Below are 20,653 nucleotides of genomic sequence, written 5' to 3' on the forward strand. Positions count from 1 at the left end.
TTATTATTATTATTATTATTATTATTATTACTACTATCATCATCATCCAGCTGGTTTGTTCTCGTGTCTTCGGGCCTTTTCCAAGAATATCTTCCTTCCTTCTCTGTGCATACAGTGCATTTCTCATTACTAGCTAAAATTTATTGCAGAACTCAAGGGTTTTCCAATGCCTTGTTGCTGGGCATGTGTTCTCATGATAGCCCGCCTTCTATTTCATCCCCCAGTATAACATTCCAAACTGACAACTCATGTACTTTATTTTTTTACTCCCAAAATATTCTGATGAAGCAAGTTAGCAAGTTGATTTTCCCCTTTACCTCTTCTCTTATTTAATGGACTAGATATATGTCAGTTTAATTTCTTTTATTACCTTCTGTGTAAATTATGAATTTAACATAACAGTTATCTGACCAAATCCCAATAACCTCTAGGATTTGCCTATGTGCTGAAGGAACCCCTTATGCTTTCTACTAATAGATTTTCTAACTTGTTTTTAACCCTTGTCTTCAAGTTTAGACCGTAAGTATATCTTCCAATAGTATCCACTGGAACTGCACCAATACGAAATCTTGCATCCAAAGAAATCCTCTCAGCTTTGTGTTTACTTGCTTTACAGCAGGGTTAACACAGGCCTACTCATTGCACCATAGGACCTCCACAAACGCAAGCAGTTGCTCGTAGTTTGGTCAAGTAACACACGAAGGGTGGTCAGAAACAGTCTGAAAAGCTTGTAAGGGTGTTGCAGGAGAGGCTGTGCTGAGAAACAGTTGTTCAGAAAAACATTTGATATGTTGCATCGCTTGCATTATTTAGCATTGAAGTTAGCCCATCAGGTCATTGCTTGCGCTATTTCAAGCAGCCTGCCAGAGATAGCATTGCCAACTGAGTTCTTCGTTTGGTTTCCTCAGATGAAACAAATGTAGCTTTTGCTCACCTAGCTTAAATTTATCACTTCTGAAAAAGGCAAAATTTATATTGTAATAAGCATTTCAACAAGTAGTAACTCACAGATCCACAGACATCTGTGCAAGTCCCTGAATTTCATGCTCAGTGATCTGATTGGCTAACTTCAGCACTAAATAACTCCAAAATGGTGCAACATATCAAATATTTTTCTTGACAAATATTTCTCAACACAACCTCCCCTGCAACATTCTTACAAGCTTTTCAGACTGTTTCTGGCCACCCTGTGAACTATGTATTACATTTTTAGCAAGACTGTATTCAGCTCCCCCGTCTGTCAGCACTTGATCATCCTCACTAAAGGCTTTACACATTTATCTCAAGGCTTACTACTTGGTGTCACAGAAGTTGTGACCTGATATCGTGAATCTGATGTTTCCTATAGCTGCTAGGCCACACATCTCCCATGACTGCTACTGAGCAGCAGAACTCTTCTTTTACTCTTCCATTCTGTTTTGTTCCCAATTTACCTGAAAATCTCCTATCACTGATCTACTGCACTTTACATTTCACTACATGTGCTGTTTGTTTACCACTTTTCCCCAGCATCCTTTCTCTCTCTCAAACCCCCCACCTCTTCCAATTCTACAATCCTGATGCTAACACCAAACTCCTCTCTTGAGTCTTGCAGGATTCCTTCTCTGCACTTTGGAATGTGTTGTAACATTGATCCTGCCATCTTTTCAGAATTAAGGCAAATGGTGGGATGGTTCCTTTGAAAGGGTATGACTGATTTGTTTCCTCAATTTTGCATACTCTAACTCTGCTTAACAGACAAATATCCTTTCCTACTGTACAATTTTCTGGTCTTTGTAAGATGATAAAAATTCCATGTAAGAGTTTTGTTTAGCATCCCATTCTCTTCACAGTTTAATAATCTATGGCAACAACCATAATCCTCACATACGTCAAGTGCCCAGAATAGTGCAAATCTGACAGTACAGATTTTCAATAAGACAATGTATTCCCTGCATAATAATAAATTATTTATTTACAGAAATACACCTCATGGAATGCTGTCACAAATTTAATATTACTTTTTACAGATTCGGGATTGAACATAGAATTTCATCCCTCAGGAATGTATTTTGCTGTTGGACTCACAAATAGTGGTGTGAAACTGTATGATATACGAACATACAAGCTTCTACAGAATTATAAATGTCACTCTGGAGCTGTCAACAAACTGGCTTTTCATCCAAATGGGAACTATATTCTTACTGCTTCTGCAGATTCCACGATGATGGCAAGTGAATAACTTTCTAATCATATGCTAGAATTATTAATGTCAAATTTTCAAGATAGATTTTCTATCCTTGCTTTTACACTGCAACAATTAATATTGTTGCCAGTAAAGGTCGCACTGTTTTCAGTATGGCTGTATCATGAAACTTCCTGGCAGATTAAAACTGTGTGCCGGACCGAGACTTGAACTCGGGACCTTTGCCTTTTGCGGGCAAGTGCTCTACCAACTGAGATACCCAAGCACGACTCACGACCCATCCTCACAGCTGCAGAGTGAAAACCTCATTCTGAAAACATCCCCCAGGCAGTGGCTAAGCCATGTCTCCGCCATATCCTTTCTTCTAGGTGTGCTAGTTCTGCAAGGTTCGCAGAAGAGCTTCTATGAAGTTTGGTAGGTAGGAGACAAGGTACTGGCGGAATTAAAGCTGTGAGGACGGGTTGTGAGTCATGCTTGGGTAGCTCAGTTGGTAGAACACTTGCCCGTGAAAGGCAAAGGTCCTGAGTTCAAGTCTCGGTCCGGGTCACAGTTTTAATCTGCCAGGAAGTTTCATATCAGTGCACACTCCGCTGCAGAGTGAAAAATCTCATTCTGAAAACATCCCCCAGGCTGTGGCTAAGCCATATCTCCGCAGTATCCCTTCTTCCAGGAGTGCTAGTTCTGCAAGGTTCGCAGAAGAGCTTCTGTGAAGTTTGGAAGGTAGGAGACGAGGTACTGGTGGAATTAAAGCTGTGAGGACGGGTCGTGAGTCATGCGTGGGTAGCTCAGTTGGTAGAGCACTTGCCTGCGAAAGGCAAAGGTCCCGAGTTCGAGTCTCGGTCCGGCACACAGTTTTTAACTGCCATGAAGTTTAATATCAGTGCACACTCCGCTGCAGAGTGAAAATCTCATTATGGCTGTATCATTTTTGGATCGTAATGAGACTAATTGTAATGGTAAGCTAATCAGTGATTTGTTTGAGGAAGTTTAGCATTATCTGAATTTTATCTAGTGAGTCAACATGCAATTAGGTTTTAAGTAAGTATTAAACTCTGTCAAATAGAGATAGAAATAATTTACTTTTCACTTTGCTGTAGAGTGGCATATACAAATTAAAATAAAAAAACTTACAATGTTTTGTGCTTGAGATTTCTTGACAAGGAGAGGAAAATGTGGAAAGCAAATGGGATCTTTCAAAGCTTTATATGTGAAAGTACCCAGACTGGACTGTATGTCAGATTAAAACCATACCATGACTAGACCTAAATCTCAACAAGCAAGGTATTGGAAAAAACACCCTAGCCCAACTTAAAGTTTCGCTGTTAACTGCTTTACTGAACTCTTAAGCTCTCTTTTTAACTACCGATGTGTTAAGTTGTGGTGAGCACAAGATTTTATCAGATTGATAAGGGGTGGTAGTGGTAATAATAAAAATGTCCCAGGTGGCAGATGGGGGAGAAGGGGGGGCAGCATCCTCACCCGATAGTGATAGATGTATGATGGAGGAGGGGGGGGGGGTGGCGGCATCCTCACCTGATAGTGATAGATGTGAGTGAGGTAAAATAGCTCTTACAGACTCTGGAACTTTAATTCCAGTTTTAAGAATGAATTAAGAAATTCATATCCCCCTTTCGAAGTTCAAGTAACCTTTGAATGTGTGGTGGAAACATCTCAGGAAAGAACTACATCAGGACGTGTCCTGATAAGGGATCCTCTGTCACTTTAGGCAACACAGTTAGTCTTGTGGATTATGGATATGCCAAACCAGCATTCAAGAATGAGTCTGAGCATTCTGAAAACCCCTTGTTAGAATTCAGATGCAAAACAAAATACTTTCTTGTATTTTGGTATTGCAGGAAACATTGTTAAAGGATGAAAATACTGTGTAATATGAGAACTATTGCAGTTTTAAAGGAGAAGATATTTAACATAAGGGTATGGCATTTGCCATATGTTGTAAAGTGGTGAAGTCCTTCATAAATTTTTATTCTCCTTACACGCTGATTGCCTGCCATGCTCCTGTAAATTAAGACAATAGGAAGAACCCAAATAAGGTGAATAATTTTGGGAACCCTTAGGAAATGAAGTATCCAAAGTATCAAATCAAAGTGTCAGAATATTGCTAAGATATTTTAAACCTCAAATTGAGAAAGAGAAAATCTTTTGCAAAATCGTCTGAGGCTACCCAGCACATAAAAGAACCAATAGAAAATGCGAGAGACTGATCAGCCTGTGCAAAACTTTCAACTTAAAAATGATGTTCACTTATATCAAAAAGCTCAAGCTTGGAAATCACCAAATCCAAATTTTGGAGACTTCCAAATTGATCATGTTGCAATTTCAAGTAGAAATATTAAAGAAATGATGAATGTAAAGGCAAAGAAAGGAGTAAATATTGAAAAAGACTATTACTTCATGACAGTTAAGGTAAAATTTAATCCTCAGTGCAAGACTAGGTGGTAGAGGAATAAAATATTTGAGACTGACTGATAGAAATTACAAAACAATGAAGAAGACTTCCATAAAAAATTAAACAATTTAGATACTAGTGATCGGAAAAGCATCAGTACCAAAACAGTATATTCTGCCAAGGAAATATCTCCATTGGAAAAAGAAAAAATAAAAACCACGGAAGGTGGAATCAAGACTGTGATGGTAGCTTAGAAGGAAAGATTAAGAGCATGGGAAAGATGGTATTCTGCAAAGAGGTTGATTACTTGCAATTCATAAACCTAAGAAAGCAAAGGGCAAAAATTTTGAGATCCGCACACCCACCAATTTTTTTCCCTTTGTGTACTCCTCTCCTTTCTGCTTCCCATTTTCCACTTCTCCCTTTCCACACAGCCTCCTGATGCAGCGCCTCAAAACCCAGTCACACAACATCGGGACCCTAAATGTTCCGCCGGGTAGCACTGATTCCTCTTTCCTCACCCATATCCTGCTATCCCTCCCACTTACCCGTCCCACTCCAGATTGTTGCTCTCATTCAGTGCTTTTTAAATGCAATCTGGCCAGAATGGCCGAAGATAGTGGTCGAATGGCCAAAGATAGTGGTCACATGTGTGTGTGAGGTGTGCTTGCTCTTCTTTTCTGAAGAAGGCTGTGTCCAAAAGCTTATATGTAACCATCTTTTTATCATGCTTGTCTATGTCTCAACATCTCATCTTTACAGTGAGTAGCAATTTATCCTTTTCATAATATTGAACAACTATGTGCATTCATCGTAAGCTCAAATTAAAATGATTCCTACTATAAGAATATGTAAAAGTAGAAGCAGAGAAGGCCTCTTGGGTCAAAACTTAAATGTAGCAATTTTTTCATTGTGCCTATCTTCGACTCTTCCCTACATGCTTAATAGCAATCTATCCTTTTCGTAATACGTATGTAAAATACACAGCATTAAAACTTTATCTGTTTTTGTATGCTATAGACGTTACACCATTGTAGATTCAGTGAATAAATCAAGGTAGTCTTAGTCCTAAAATGGTAGAACTACTTCTACACGAACTTACTTAAAAAACCAGATCATCAGTCACAGTAGTGTTTCTATGGCTGTAAAGTATAAGAATCAGTTAATGTCTCCAGAAATGCCTGATGTGCCAATACCTTTTGGATGAATATTACAAGTTGTCCTAACCTAAATTGTTGATACAGGTAGTAGATTCATAATGTTTGAAAGCACACTACTTTGGAAATAGAGCCAACAGCAGTGTGTTCTAGGGGGATATCACTGTCTCTCTAAAATATTCATGCCTTGGGAAGAATTTTGTTTTACTTTGACTGTAAATCTGCACAGTGGCGGTGTGTGTGTGTGTGTGTGTGTGTGTGTGTGTGTGTGTGTGTGTGTGTGTGCAGCGCTCGCGCTCATTTTTATTTTCTGAAGGATGCTTTGGCCGGAATATTTTCGTCATGCCTGTCCACAAATCAACATTTCATCTTCATGGTGCTTTTTGCGGCTTTTCATAATGGTGTTGATATTCCAAGTAGGACTTTTCATTGTTCCTTTAGTTGTCGTATTTATTGAACCACTTAGAGTAAATTTTGTGTGCATCTATAATTTATTACAATCAGACATTTTTTCATTAAATTTTGTAAACAAGTATTCTGTCTCGGAGGTTGATAAATGTTCAGTTTTAAATTAAGAGACAGAGTTGTTGGCTATTACTTACCTTCTGTTGGCAAAATATTTCATACAAGTGTTAGATGCATTTCTTTTTTTAAATGTTTTCCTTTCTCTTGTCACCAAGGAAGGCAATAATAGGTCCAAAAGCTAAGATATTGTTGTGTTCTTTAATATTTATCTATTGGCAGTGCCAAATATTTGCCTCTGGAATGTAATTACTGGCCAACAATTCTTTCTAATAATTTTATTTTATTTATTTATTTATTTATTTTTTCAAATGAGTTATCCTTTTGATAGAAACACTTGGTTTAATGATGTTTAACTTTGTAGGTGCTTGACTTATTAGAAGGTCGGCCAGCATACACACTTCAGGGCCATGAAGGAGCTGTGACAGCTGTCACATTTTCTGCAACTGGAGAATATTTTGCATCTGGTGGACAGGACTGCCAAGTAAGTGTATCTCAGTAGGGCAGCTGTAGAAATACTGTATTTGACAGCAAATATGTAGAAGTAAATACACTAACAAATGTTTCCTTTTTCTGTGTTCTCTTATTATTGTTATAGTTTAGAAACCTTAATTAATTGGTTTCATTTGCATATACTCTGTATAGTGCATAGCAGAAAAAATTACACTTAAATTTTATATTTATTACATCCTGTGATCTGAATTGGCCACGTAGACGTAAGTTGCAAAATGTTTTTATACCTCAAAAGAATTATAGAGTCAGTTACAGGAAGACTTCAATATCCAACATATGTTAATGCTCATTATGCAGTAATCAAGGCGTTGGGCTATTCTATGTAATGCGTGGGTGTGGTAATTCTTTGAAGTTATTCTTTTTTTTTCTAGTGTAAAATGGCATTTCTTTTCTAAATGAGGTACCCCTCTTATGTCATTCCATGTGGTTTGTTATCAAGTTCTGATACCAGCAATGTCTGCAACTCATGGTCTGGTGATTGGTACAGCTACCTATAGATCGCGGGGTCTTGGGTTTGATTCCTGGCCAATTCAGAGATTTTCTTCGCTCAGGGACTGGATGTTTGTGCTGTCATAATCATTTCATCTCAACTTCATCACAAAGATGCACCAGTCGCCAGGTGCTGTCAGATAGAAAGACTTGCACCTTGTGGCTATCCAACCCTGTTGTGGGGTCTCTCAGCCGGTACAGATTCATTTCTACCAGTTATTTTTATAATTTTTTTTTTCGTTTTTTAAATACTCCCCTTTCTCATTCTACCAAATGTGTCAAAACATAATTCACTTTTTGTTTTCATTTGTAAATTGTTACTGCAAGTAATTTTCAGTAGAGATTTTGTTCTTTGCATTGTTCTCATTTTCTGTCTTCCTTTTCTTTCTTTATTAAGGCATAATCCATTACAGTGATGTTATCATATTGGCAGACAGACTGCATGTTTTGGAAACTTCAGTCCATATTGAAGCAATTGCCAAACAATACGAGTGTCTCTAGTGAGGTGACTTCAATATGTAGTGATGTAAATTAAAAGGAGCTGGACAGGAAATTAAATTAAGGTGAAGAAATGACAACTTCTTGAAATGTGTATGATACTCCATAGCATTCAAATGTGACTCAGTTACATCACTTCAATGAAATTGCTGCACTGCCTTCTGTGATGTCACTGGTGTACACTCCAGTGCCTCGACACAGCACCTGCAAAGCCTAGTTGCTCTTGTTGTTACGTCAACAATATGTTCATTTTCTGGTCTCATGGGTGTGAAAAGCTGGAAGAATTCTTGAACCACATCAACAATATCCATAATATCACGTTCACAATGGAGGTAGAGACTGATGGTGCCATTCCATTCTTTGATGTCCTCGTCTGCCATAAAGCAGATGTATGTGTCGGCCACAATGTTACCGGAAACCCACGCACACAGGCTGATATCTGTGCGCTAACATCTGTCACTAATACATTCTATTCTGAGGATGTTGGTCCATTGAGCAAAGCCCATCTCAGACTTTGAAAACCTCCGGAAGGAACTGAGACACTTACAAAAAGTATTCAATTAAAACGGCTACAACAACTGCCAGCTTTCACAAGCCATCTTTCTGAAAACAGGGAAGCCGAAGGACCCCAAGGAGGACTCAAAGAAGCTTACATTTTTGCCAGTCTGTTGCTTAGTAACAGGAAACATTAGCCAGCTCACAAAGAGGCATAAAATCGTTTCTGTCTTCAGGGGCCCAAAAAAAATTTGATAAGTCATGAGGCCATAGAAAGACGATGTAGGCCTCAGAACACCAGGAGAATGTAAAGTAGCATGCGAGTGTGGACAGTTTTATGTTGGACAGACTGTGAATTCTATTGAACAGCTCTATGTAGAACATGAGAGTTGCTTTCACTTTTAGTACCTTGAGAAACCAGTAGTAGTAGTAGTAGAGCATGCTCTAGAAAACGGACATAGTATTGCATTCAAAGAGACGTCAGTCATTAGATGGACTGGTAGTTTCTGGACTAGCGTAGTTAAAAAAGCAATAGAGGTAAAAATTGGTGCATCACCCTCAATAAAGATGGCAGCCTATAGCTAAGCACAGCTTAGTTGAAGTGTGCACATAGCAAAAACATTACCTGTTGTGGTGCTGGAGTGGGCATTGTTGTTGTTGTTGTGGTCTTCAGTCCTGAGACTGGTTTGATGCAGCTCTCCATGCTACCCTATCCTGTGCAAGCTTCTTCATCTCCCAGTACTTACTGCAACCCACATCCTTCTGAATCTGCTTAGCGTATTCGTCTCTTGGTCTCCCTCTATGATATTTACCCTCCACACTGCCCTCCAATGCTAAATTTGTGATCCCTTGATGCCTCAGAACATGTCCTACCAACCGGGCCCTTCTTCTTGTCAATTTGTGCCACAAACTCCTCTTCTACCCAATTCTATTCAATACTGCATCATTAGTTATGTGATCTACCCATCTAATCTTCAGCATTCTTCTGTAACACCACATTTCGAAAGCTTCTATTCTCTTCTTGTCCAAACTATTTATCGTCCACGTTTCACTTCCATACAAATACTTTCAGAAACAACACTTAAATCTATACTCGATGTTAACAAATTTCTCTTCTTCAGAAACGCTTTCCTTGCCATTGCCAGTCTACATTTTATATCCTCTCTACTTCGACCATCATCAGTTATTTTGCTCCCCAAACAGCAAAACTCCTTTACTACTTTAAGTGTCTCATTTCCTAAATAATTCCCTCAGCATCACCCGACTTAAATCGACTACATTCCATTATCCACATTTTGCTTTTGTTGATGTTCATCTTACATCCTCCTTTCAAGACACTGTCCATTCCGTTCAACTGCTCTTCCAAGTCCTTTGCTGTCTCTGAAAGAATTACGATGTCATTGGCGAACCTCAACCTTTTTATTTCTTCTCCATGGATTTTAATACCTACTCCGAATTTTTCTTTTGTTTCCTTTACTGCTTGCTCCATATACAGATTGAACAACATCGGGGAGAGGCTACAACCCTGTCTCACTCCCTTCCCAACCACTGCTTCCCTTTCATGTCCCTCGACTCTTATAACTGCCATCTGGTTTCTGTACAAATTGCAAATAGCCTTTCGCTCCCTGTATTTTACCCCTGCCACCTTTAGAATTTGAAAGAGAGTATTCCAGTCAACATTGTCAAAAGCTTTCTCTTAAGTCTACAAATGCTAGAAACGTAGGTTTGCCTTTCCTTACTCTTTCTTCTAAGATAAGTCGTAAGGTCAGTATTGCCTCACGTGTTCCAATATTTCTATGGAATCCAAACTGATCTTCCCCGAGGTTGGCTTCTACCAGTTTTTCCATTCGTCTGTAAAGAATTCACGTTAGTATTTTGCAGCTGTGACTTATTAAACTGATAGTTCTGTAATTTTCACATCTGTCAACACCTGCTTTCTTTGGGATTGGAATTATTATATTCTTCTTGAAGTCTGAGGGTGTTTCGCCTGTTTCATACAGCTTGCTCACCAGATGGTAGCGTTTTGTCAGGACTGGCTCTCCCAAGGCCGTCAGTAGTTCTAATGGAACTCTTTACGCAGTATCGTATCTCCCATTTCATCTTCATCTACATCCTCTTCCATTTCCATAATATTGTCCTCAAGTACATCGCCCTTGTATAGACCCTCTATATACTCCTTCCACCTTTCTGCTTTCCCTTCTTTGTGTAGAACTGGGTTTCCGTCTGAGCTCTTGATGTTCATGCAAGTGGTTCTCTTATCTCCAAAGGTCTCTTTAATTTTCCTGTAGGCAGTATCTATCTTACCCCTAGTGAGATAAGCTTCTACATCCTTACATTTGTCCTCTAGCAATCCCTGCTTAACCATCTTGCACTTCCTGTCGATCTCATTTTTGAGACGTTTGTATTCCTTTTCGCGTGCTTCATTTACTGCATTTTTATATTTTCTCCTTTCAACAATTAAATTCAATATATCTTCTGTTACCCAAGGATTTCTACTAGCCCTCGTCTTTTTACCTACTTGATCCTCTGCCGCCTTCACTACTTCATCCCTCAGAGCTACCCATTCTTCTTGTACTGTATTTATTTCCCCCATTCCTGTCAGTTGTTCCCTTATGCTCTCCCTGAAACTCTGTACAACCTCTGGTTTAGTCAGTTTATCCAGGTCCCATCTCCTTAAATTCCCACCTTTTTGCAGTTTCTTCAGTTTTAATCTACAGATCATAACCACATCTGCCCCTGGAAACGTCTTACAATTTAAAACCTGGTTCCTAAATCTCTGTCTTACCATTATATAATCTGTCTGAAACATGTTAGTATCTCCAGGCTTCTTCCATGTATACAGCCTTCTTTTATGATTCTTGAACCAAGTGTTAGCTATGATTAAGTTGTGCTATGTGCAAAATTCTACCAGGCGGCTTCCTCTTTCATTTCTTAGCCCCAATCCATATTCACCTACTACGTTTCCTTCTCTCCCTTTTCCTACTACCGAATTCCAGTCACCCATGACTATTAAATTTTCGTCACTCTTCACTATCTGAATAATTTCTTTAATTTCATCATACATTTCTTCAATTACCTCGTCATCTGCAGAGCTAGTTGGCATATAAACTTGTACTACTGTAGTTGGCGTTGGCTTCGTATCTATCTTTGCCACAATAATGCGTTCACTATGCTGTTTGTAGTAGCTTACTCGCATTCCTATTCATTATTAAACCTACTCCTGCATTACCCCTATTTGATTTTGTGTTTATAACCCAGTAGTCACCTGACCAGAAGTCTTGTTCCTCCTGCCACCGAACTTCACTAATTCCCACTATATCTAACTTTAACCTATCCATTTCCCTTTTTAAATTTTCTAATCCACCTGCCCAGTTAAGGGATCTGACATTCTACGCTCCGATCCGTAGAGCGCCAGTTTTCTTTTTCCTGATAACGACGTCATCCTGAGTAGTCCCTGCCCGGAGATCCGAATGGGGGACTATTTTACCTCCGGAATATTTTACCCAAGAGGACGCCATCATCATTTATCCATACAGTAAAGTTGCATGCCCTTGGGAAAAATTACGGCCGTAGTTTCCCCTTGCTTTCAGCCGTTCGCAGTACCAGCACAGCAAGGCTGTTTTGGATAATGTTGCAAGGCCAGGTCAGTCAATCATCCAGACTGTTGCCCCTGCAACTACTGAAAAGGCTGCTGCCCCTCTTCAGGAACCACACATTTGTCTGGCCTCTCAACAGATACCCCTCCGTTGTGGTTGCACCTACGGTACAGCCATCTGTATCGCTGAGGCACACAAGCCTCCCCACCAACGGCAAGGTCCATGGTTCATGGGGAAGGGAGCGTACATTAGAGACTTCAAAAAAAGGCAGTGCGATTATATAAGGATGGCAGCAACAACCAAAACTCAGCCAGAAGCTCATGGATTTTAAACCACTTGATTCGGTTGGAAGCTCAAGAGAATTTCATCAGTACATATCGCTGTGAAACTATGCATTCGTATTACTCGGTTACCTATTGCCAAACAATAGGCTTACCCTCTTTGCTTTTTTTTCGAAATTCTGAAATCTCATTACTAATCAAGAGGGTACTCTAAGATATATGTATGCCCCAACGGTATTGTCAGGTTGAGCTTTCTTTTCTTGTGGATGGGATGATCTGAGGATGAGTTTGTGGGAGCAGTTACACATGCTCACAAGATAATTTACATAAATGTGACTGAAATAATGCAATTTTTTGTTGTAGGTGTTCCAATTGTAATTGCCCTGAGATGTCCATGTTTAAAGTATTCTTACTTAGCCCACATGAAGTGCTATTTAGTAAATGGAAATTTAGTGAATACATATACATAAATCTTGAGGAGGGAGAATTAACAACTAGATGTGGGTCAGGCTAATGGAGAAGTGATCTAGCCTCAGGTACTCCATGATGACACACATTGGCATCCATATCTAAATGTCATGCCGATGTCTTTGCTACATGGAGCATAGTATAAATCCTTATGTCACATTAAGTCCCTCAAGTTTGCCATACCTCATCTGCTCAACAAAGAAATTAATATTCTTGGCAAATGAATTAATTGAGAATATTAATTACAGCAAAGGTAATTGTCAGGTATTACAAATGCCATTCCTTCTATTATTCCATGTAATTGGGATGGGCTGATATCAGTAGAAATAGTGTACGATTTTGTAGATGACAAATTATGCATTATAATTCAGTACATGTAATAAAACTAGCTGCTGAATGCTTTGCAGTTACATTGATCAGTTAGTGAATATGTGCAACGCTACTGTTGTGTCATGAGAAGCTTAAGGACATTGAAATGCAAAACTGACATGACAGGCATTAGCAAATTTCTAGTCTAAGTGATAAACAGATTTTTAATGGTTTCTTGATGCCTTCAGCTGCCACTCTCTTTATTTCATGTGTGATTGCCAATTTTTATTTTATGGGCGATTCTTTGGTGGTATATTGCGCCATGTATGCCTATCGAAAGTAACATACTTCTAAAATAGTGAGTATGAGAGAAGGATTATCGAAGTTGAGGGTCACAAGGCAACGGTGGAGGTGGCATCCAACTGAGGCTAGGGGAGATAGGCCAGGAGAGGTATGGGATCAAAAGATGTGCTGCGAGAACAATTCCCATTCACATAATTCAGAGGAGCTGGTGTTGAGTTGCGGGATCAGTATGGCATGTTCATGATGCAGCCATTGAAATGTAGCATGTTTTGGTAAGCAGTGTGCTCCAACACTGGGTAGTCAGCTCTGCTCTTGGGTAGAGGTTGACAGTGACTATTCATTCAGGTGATTGTCCATATAAAATGCTGTGCAGAAATGGCAGCAGAGCTGGTATATGACCTCTAATAGGAAGGGATATTCCTGTGATAGGATTGAAGTAAGAAGTGCTGGGTGGGTGCATTGGGCAGGTCTTGTACCAGAGTTTTCCACAGAGGTCTGACAAACATAAGACAAGAGGTTCTGGCAGTTTCTGGTGATTAAGGGTGGCAGTATGGTACTGGTGTGCAAGACTCTCACTCCCCCTTGGCTATCGAACTTTCTCGGAGTTGCTTCACCCATCTTCTTTTCAGGATAGCCGGCTGCGATGTCCTGCACAGCTTCTTTTCCAAAGATAAAATGCTACTTTGGAGGAATTTTTTATGCTTTTAAAATAACTCCATACACTCAATAATACTTTGAACTCAGTCTCACTGTATTTTCATCACACATAACAGTTTTCGTACAACTAAAATATTTTTTGTAAGCTCGACGCCTTCCAGTCCATCAGAAACTGTCACATTCATTTTTCCATAAATACAGTCTACAGATCTCTCCAAGTTTAACAAGACAACTGTCCGGACCTTACGAAAGTAAGAGAATGAATGAATAAGTAATTGTCTCTTCTCTTCTTTCAACAACATTCAAATGTTCACACAATAATGTTTGATGTCGTACGGAGTATGGTGCGTTTATTCCTTGAGCTGGACACGTAACTTCTTAGGCGGGTTCGGCAACTACCTTCCCATGCCGATCATCCGTCCGATACACGTTCGTCTTGCACACACATAATTGTGGTTCAGTAGACACAGTTCTACTTTACCCAACTCATCTCTAAAATAATGCGTGTTCGAGACAGTGAATATATAAGGGTCTCTAGAATTTACCCCGAAATTCTCGAGGCACTACATATCCCTTCCCTTAGCTTGAACACACGATATTTTATACATGTTCATTATGTACATCAGTATTGTATTCATATAATATTACTTTACATTTCCATCAATTTATATAACATTTTTCTAGCCATCGGTTACTTCAAATATAGCTCTCTTTCCTTTTCCATGTTAATACCATTATAATCATGGACCTTTTGATCATTGTAAACTTTGTAAGAACAAGAATCTTTCTATTCCCTTTCCAGTTGTAAATTCCAAGTGTGCATTACCCGAGCATATGCTGTTGTTTGCTCCTACTTCGCGTACTACTTTTTCTAAGTATGGATTTATTCAGTACCTTTTACAATCTGGAGGAACTCTGGGTAAATAGAGGTGTTCTTTTCAACACATGTAACTTCACACAAACATAACAATACGAGTGGAAACTAGAATTCAAACTGGCCCGAATAATCTCTACAAAACGTGAGGCTTTTGTCACGATACTGCCCTTCTCCTGTAGGCACAGTACCTATACCTTACATACAGGTTGATACTATGAAAGCACTTCCTCCTTCCATTTTGGTGGGTACGCCCCTTTAAACAAATTCCTAATATACGATGGTACAGGTCAATACTCTTCTTGGTGCTCCTGCCCGCACAGTATAGGTCAGCCTTTCCTGGGTCTGCCTACCTGACCTTTTCCATCCAATCAATGCTGGGTGCGCCCTCCTCCTCCTTCATGAGTAGGCTTCATAGTCCATTGCCCTAGCATACCGTATTTACTCGTATCTAAGCCACACTTTTTTCTGGTTTTTGTAATCCAAAAAACCGCCTGCGGCTTAGAATCGAGTGCAAAGTAAGTGCCCGCATCTCGTGGTCGTGCGGTAGCGTTCTCGCTTCCCACGCCCGGGTTCCCGGGTTCGATTCCCGGCGGGGTCAGGGATTTTCTCTGCCTCGTGATGGCTGGGTGTTGTGTGCTGTCCTTAGGTTAGTTAGGTTTAAGTAGTTCTAAGTTCTAGGGGACTTATGACCACAGCAGTTGAGTCCCATAGTGCTCAGAGCCATTTGAACCATTTTGGGCAAAGTAAGTGTAAATTTTGAAAAATGTTGGTAGGTGTCGCCACAACTAACTTCTGCTGTTGAATATATGTAACACTATGCAGGCATGTTTTGCAGGCACAAAGATAAATACTGGCACAAAAATCTCTGTATCAGTAAATAAATTTTAAAAAAGTAGAAGATGAGCTTTTTTTCTCTGCCCCAAGTTTCGAGCACTGCATTTTCATACATTATCCAACAAAGTAAATAGAAATTCCATATTGTTCATCTTCGAATATAGCAGCCTTTCAAATATTCTTAGCAACAAAAATAAATTTCCTTACACAAAAATACCAACAATGCACAAGGCTTTAGGATTGTTGCACGAGTTGATATGCTGGAGCTCATTAAGATTTCACGTAGCGGCACCTATTGCTTCGTGGAATTTTGTGAAGTGCTTGTTGGTATTAGTGAACCATACTGAAGTGCTTTCATTATAGTGCCAAATTCAAGAGAGGAATTATTTCTTTTGCAGAACAAAGTTCTAATCGTGCTGCAGGTCTGCGATACGGGATTGGTGAGAGCAATGTCAGGCAATGGCGACTGCAGAGAGACAAATTATTTGAATGTTCAAGTAGCAGGAAAGCATTTAGTGGGCCAAAGTGTGGCCGATATCATGCACTAGAAGTGATTTTAAATGAATTTGTTAAGGAACAGTGTCAGAAATTTCTGTCTGTGAACGCCGAAATTTTAAAAATTAAGGCACATGAAATTGCTAGAGAGGAAAAAATTGAAAATTTTAAGGCTAGTTGTAGCTGGATTGATTTGTTTATGAAGCGCTGGGGTTTTTCACTTTGGAGGTGAACTTCATTTGCATAGAAGCTGCTGAAAAATTATGAAGAAAAACTTGTGGAATTTCAGCGCTCCATAATTAGGCGGCACACAGAAAAGCAATACCTTCTTGGACAGATAGGAAATGCTGACCAGACTCCGGTATATTTTGACATACCATCAAATTATACAGTTGACGCCAAAGGAAAGAAAGACATAAGTGTTCTTACATCAGGGGATGAAAACAGCGGATGTCCGTCATGCTTGCTTGCACAGCAGATGATATGTCCGTTACCCCCATTCATAGTTTTCTAGCGAAAGACTTTACCGAAATTGGAAGTGTTTTCAAAAACTGTAATTGTACGAGCAAATGAAACATAGTGCTGGAATGGATTAGGCATGTGTGGAATCGTCGTCCTGGCGCAATGCTTGGTTTATGCAGTCTGTTGGTATTAGATGCGTATGCAAGCCATATTACACCTGCAGTAAAACGAAAATTAGGGGAAAGCAAAACGGACTTTGCAGTAATTCCAGGTGGGATGACGTCAATTCTGCAACCACTTGACATCTGTTTGAATAAACCATTTAAGGACAAGCTTAAACGCATGTACACAGACTGGCTTTCGAAAAGCGACAGACAACTGACACCAACAGGACGTGTAAAACGCGCAAGTTTGTCGCATGGAAGTGTCTTCCAAATCAGACTGTGCAACAAGCATTTAAAACTTTTCGATATCCAATGCACTAGGTGGTACGGAGGACAATGCTCTGTATGAAGAAATGAATAACAAAGAATCGAGTGATAGATTCAGAATCATGACTGATATTTTAAACATTTCGTATAAGATGTATTACAAACCTGATAAAATTTTGTTTTAAATTTCAGCATTTAATTTCTAAAGTTACTTTCAGTCTTATTTTATAAGTGTTGCTTCTCTGCAATGCACAGGATAGAAAAGTGTGGAGATCACTAAAAATCAACTATGAAAATCTGACTGGCAAGACTGGGATGTGTGTCAATATGACCAACTCTACGTTCTGAATTTTTTCCTACCTGTGACAAGAGATGGTTGCTAATAGGAACTTCTATGAATCGTGAATCACATGCATTATTCTCTTCACTACAAGAATAATACGAATGTAAACATTATGCCGTGTATTCTTTTGTGTTTGCTGCTATCTCATTTGAATCTTGTCTGCGTAATAAACTACAAAACTAGAGTGAGACAACAGCAAACACCGAAGAATATACGTGCTGAATAGTGATACAGTCAGAAATGAAGCACGGCAACTGACAATATTTTAAAATCTGAGATGACTCTAATTTCTGTGCAGAATTTAATGTACTAAAGAGGTGTCTGCAAAGATTTTCAAAGGGAGAAAAATTGTCGCTAAACTCTCGTTCAGCACATCTTCTGTCATACGCAGTCTATTATTTGGTTCTTGTTGATTATTATCAAAGAAAGCAGCAGTGTAAGTAACAACAAATAGCAGCCTCTTGCCATTGTTTTGCTAATGAGACAATTCCTCTCTCTCTCTCTCTCTCTCTCTCTCTCTCTCTCTCTCTCTTTTTTCAAAGCGTTGGTGGCACGCACGAAAGCAAGCCATACCCCAAGCGGCGACAGGTCATAAACTCTCATGATCAGAATGCGACAAACAATGCATGACACAGTAAAATAATGCATTTTCAGCTTAGAGTGACATAAACACCTATAACAAAGAGAACGGCACTTATGAGATCAAAGCAAAATAAGCAATAGATTCAAACCAGACGAACCATGTGAGAAAGGAAGGGTATCCATATAAATATGGACGGAGCCCCTGACACATAGCTACCTGGTAAAGCTTAACTGCTACACTTACGACTCGAACCAAACTACTGTAGTTGTATCTTCATCCATTCATCCTAAATTGTGTCTCATGTTACAATGGACCAACTTTCAATTTGGAGGTGCGGTCTAAAACTTTTCTCTCCCCTCGGATTTCGAGTCACAAATTTCAGGTGCGGCTTAGATACGGGAAATTTTTTTTCTTGATTTCTAGTCTAATTTTTCAGGTGCGGCTTAGATTTGAGATTTGAGTGCGGTTTAGATTCGAGTAAATACGGTATATCTTTATGTACCCTAGAATTCAAATACCTCTTAGAGAAATTAACATCCTACTTCACTCCTTACACTCGCTTCTCAATACTTTGTTTAACCCTTTAGAGTCCTCCATTTCTCTTCCACTTGGAAATATAATATTATATCACACACACACACACACACACACCTTCCTACTTATACTCTGCTTGTCTCATTATCCTATAGTTCGTCAGAATATTCGTTAGACTGACACCAATTCTGTCCACTTAAGTATACGATGTAGCATAATGAACAACAATATGTTCCTCCTTCTCTCATGTACACATACTGGTGTAATACCATCATCATAACCATAAGTACTCTTAGCTCATACATATATAAATACACCCCTGTACATACCTTTACGTGATGCGGAACCGTCACCTCACATTACCAGTTGTGCATACCTGTCACTATGTGCACACTTTTCTCCCTCCAACACGACAGTTCCCACATTATCTTGAACTGTGCTCTTCCTGTTTGTGTGTTTGTGTTTCATTGTGTGTATGCATATGGGTAGTTGTGTAGCCTGATTCTTCGGCCAGCTTACGAAAAATAAGTTGAAGGTTATAGAAAACCACAGAAATTGAGGAGGACTTCAGCAATAGAAGTGTATGCATATGGACAGAGGGAAAGATAGACTGGTAGAAAGAGAAGTAAGAAAGGAAAAAGTAGAAATTGTTGATGCGATCGAAGAAGAGAAAGAAGATAGCCCCAAAGGCAGGAAACCCTTCCCACCCCCCTTCCCCAGGATCCCCACTTTGCCGGTACTTTGTGTGAGAAGCCGGAGGAGGTATGATGTTAAACGTCTCCTGCAGAATAGATATTCTCACCTTCACCTTTGAAGTCCCCGAAGAAAGATCTTAGCAATTCCTATAGAATGGTAATGGTGAAGAATCTGTCACACTTGTCTGTAAGGGTCGTTTGAAAGGTGTGGTGTGTGTATAGTGTTAGTCATGTTTGTACCTACACTACCCACCCCTTTCAAAATTTATGTAGACCCTCCCCATTCATATCACATTTCACAAAAGGAATAAATTATTCCATAATAAGTAGAAAACTATGTATTATATCACCGTAAGTAGAAACCATGTGTCATATCATCATAAGTAGAAATTATGTTTCATATTACCATAAGGAGAAATTATGTATCATATCATCATAAGTAGAAATTATGTATCATGTCATCATAAATATCTCATTATTTCTCGTACCCGCTATCGTATCATTCACATCATTTTTCACAAAGGATATAAAATATTCAGTAGTAAGTAAAAAAAAACTATGTATCATATTATTGCAAATATAGAAATATTCATATTACATCGTATCCTCCAATAGGTTAGGCCCGAATCAGACATAACTGTACATTGGTTGGCTAGGCAAAAATATGACCTAACTACACGCGGATGGTGGGAGAGACTGGTTGCTTAGGCAAAAGTATGACCTAACAATCCATGGAGACTGCGTCTGCTGCTGCGACACTACAAACGAGACCCCAGAAGCAGTCACGAAGACCAGCAATAGCGCTCCTGGAACAACCAAGGAGGACGTTACAGCGGGTATAATTTTTCTTTTCGTTGCCACCCGTGAATACCTTTGCCCACAGGTTCATAAGGAAAATTGGTGAAGAGATTACGTTCACAGACTACTTTCGGCAAAAATAAAACCTAACCATGATCGGATTCGAAATCCGTGATTGATGAGTAGAGCGGAGCGTGCTGTCAACTCACCTTTACATCAGGATTACCCAATGCTTCAGTCTTGACTTGATATAACAACCTAATTCATCATGATGAATATACAACGGGGAATCACAGTGCCCATAAAACAAGTAAGACCGTGTATATTGACGTGATCACTTACTACTACCTGCACACAAAGCAGTATGACCTTGATATGAACCCTGCTTGTCTGTGACATCTAGAAGTGTATGCCCAAGTACTAAACTATATTACAGTATAAGAGGAAGAAAACAGAATACAGGCTAGTATAAGACTTGAAGAGAATTTGATGTAGGAAAATGAATATGGAAGTAACAACGAACCCAACTCGGGATCCAGTGGTCGTTACTCCGCCCGTTACCACAGAATGTTAACGTCCCTGGGGAACATACCACTTTATATCCTTAACATATCCCCTTTTTCTTCTCCAGTTGTAGGGTCCACTAAAAATAAGGTTTTTGGGTGGATCACCGATTGTACTCGGTAAAGCCCCACATACTTTTGAAAAAAATTATGCA

The 20,653-nt window shown here is 39.4% G+C and overlaps 1 protein-coding gene across 1 annotated transcript in view; it reads left to right on the plus strand.

Moving 5' to 3' along the window:
- LOC126236254 (POC1 centriolar protein homolog A-like) overlaps nt 1-20,653 on the plus strand; it is a 119,235-nt gene that overhangs the window by 45,634 nt on the left and 52,948 nt on the right. The window contains exons 3-4 of the mRNA XM_049945405.1: nt 2,010-2,209; nt 6,639-6,758. Of these exons, the coding sequence (XP_049801362.1) occupies nt 2,010-2,209; nt 6,639-6,758 (320 nt within the window). The remainder of the gene's footprint in view (nt 1-2,009; nt 2,210-6,638; nt 6,759-20,653) is intronic.

The sequence above is a fragment of the Schistocerca nitens genome, chromosome 2 (genome assembly GCF_023898315.1).
Source record: "Schistocerca nitens isolate TAMUIC-IGC-003100 chromosome 2, iqSchNite1.1, whole genome shotgun sequence".
In the NCBI taxonomy this organism is placed as follows: Eukaryota; Metazoa; Arthropoda; class Insecta; order Orthoptera; family Acrididae; genus Schistocerca; species Schistocerca nitens.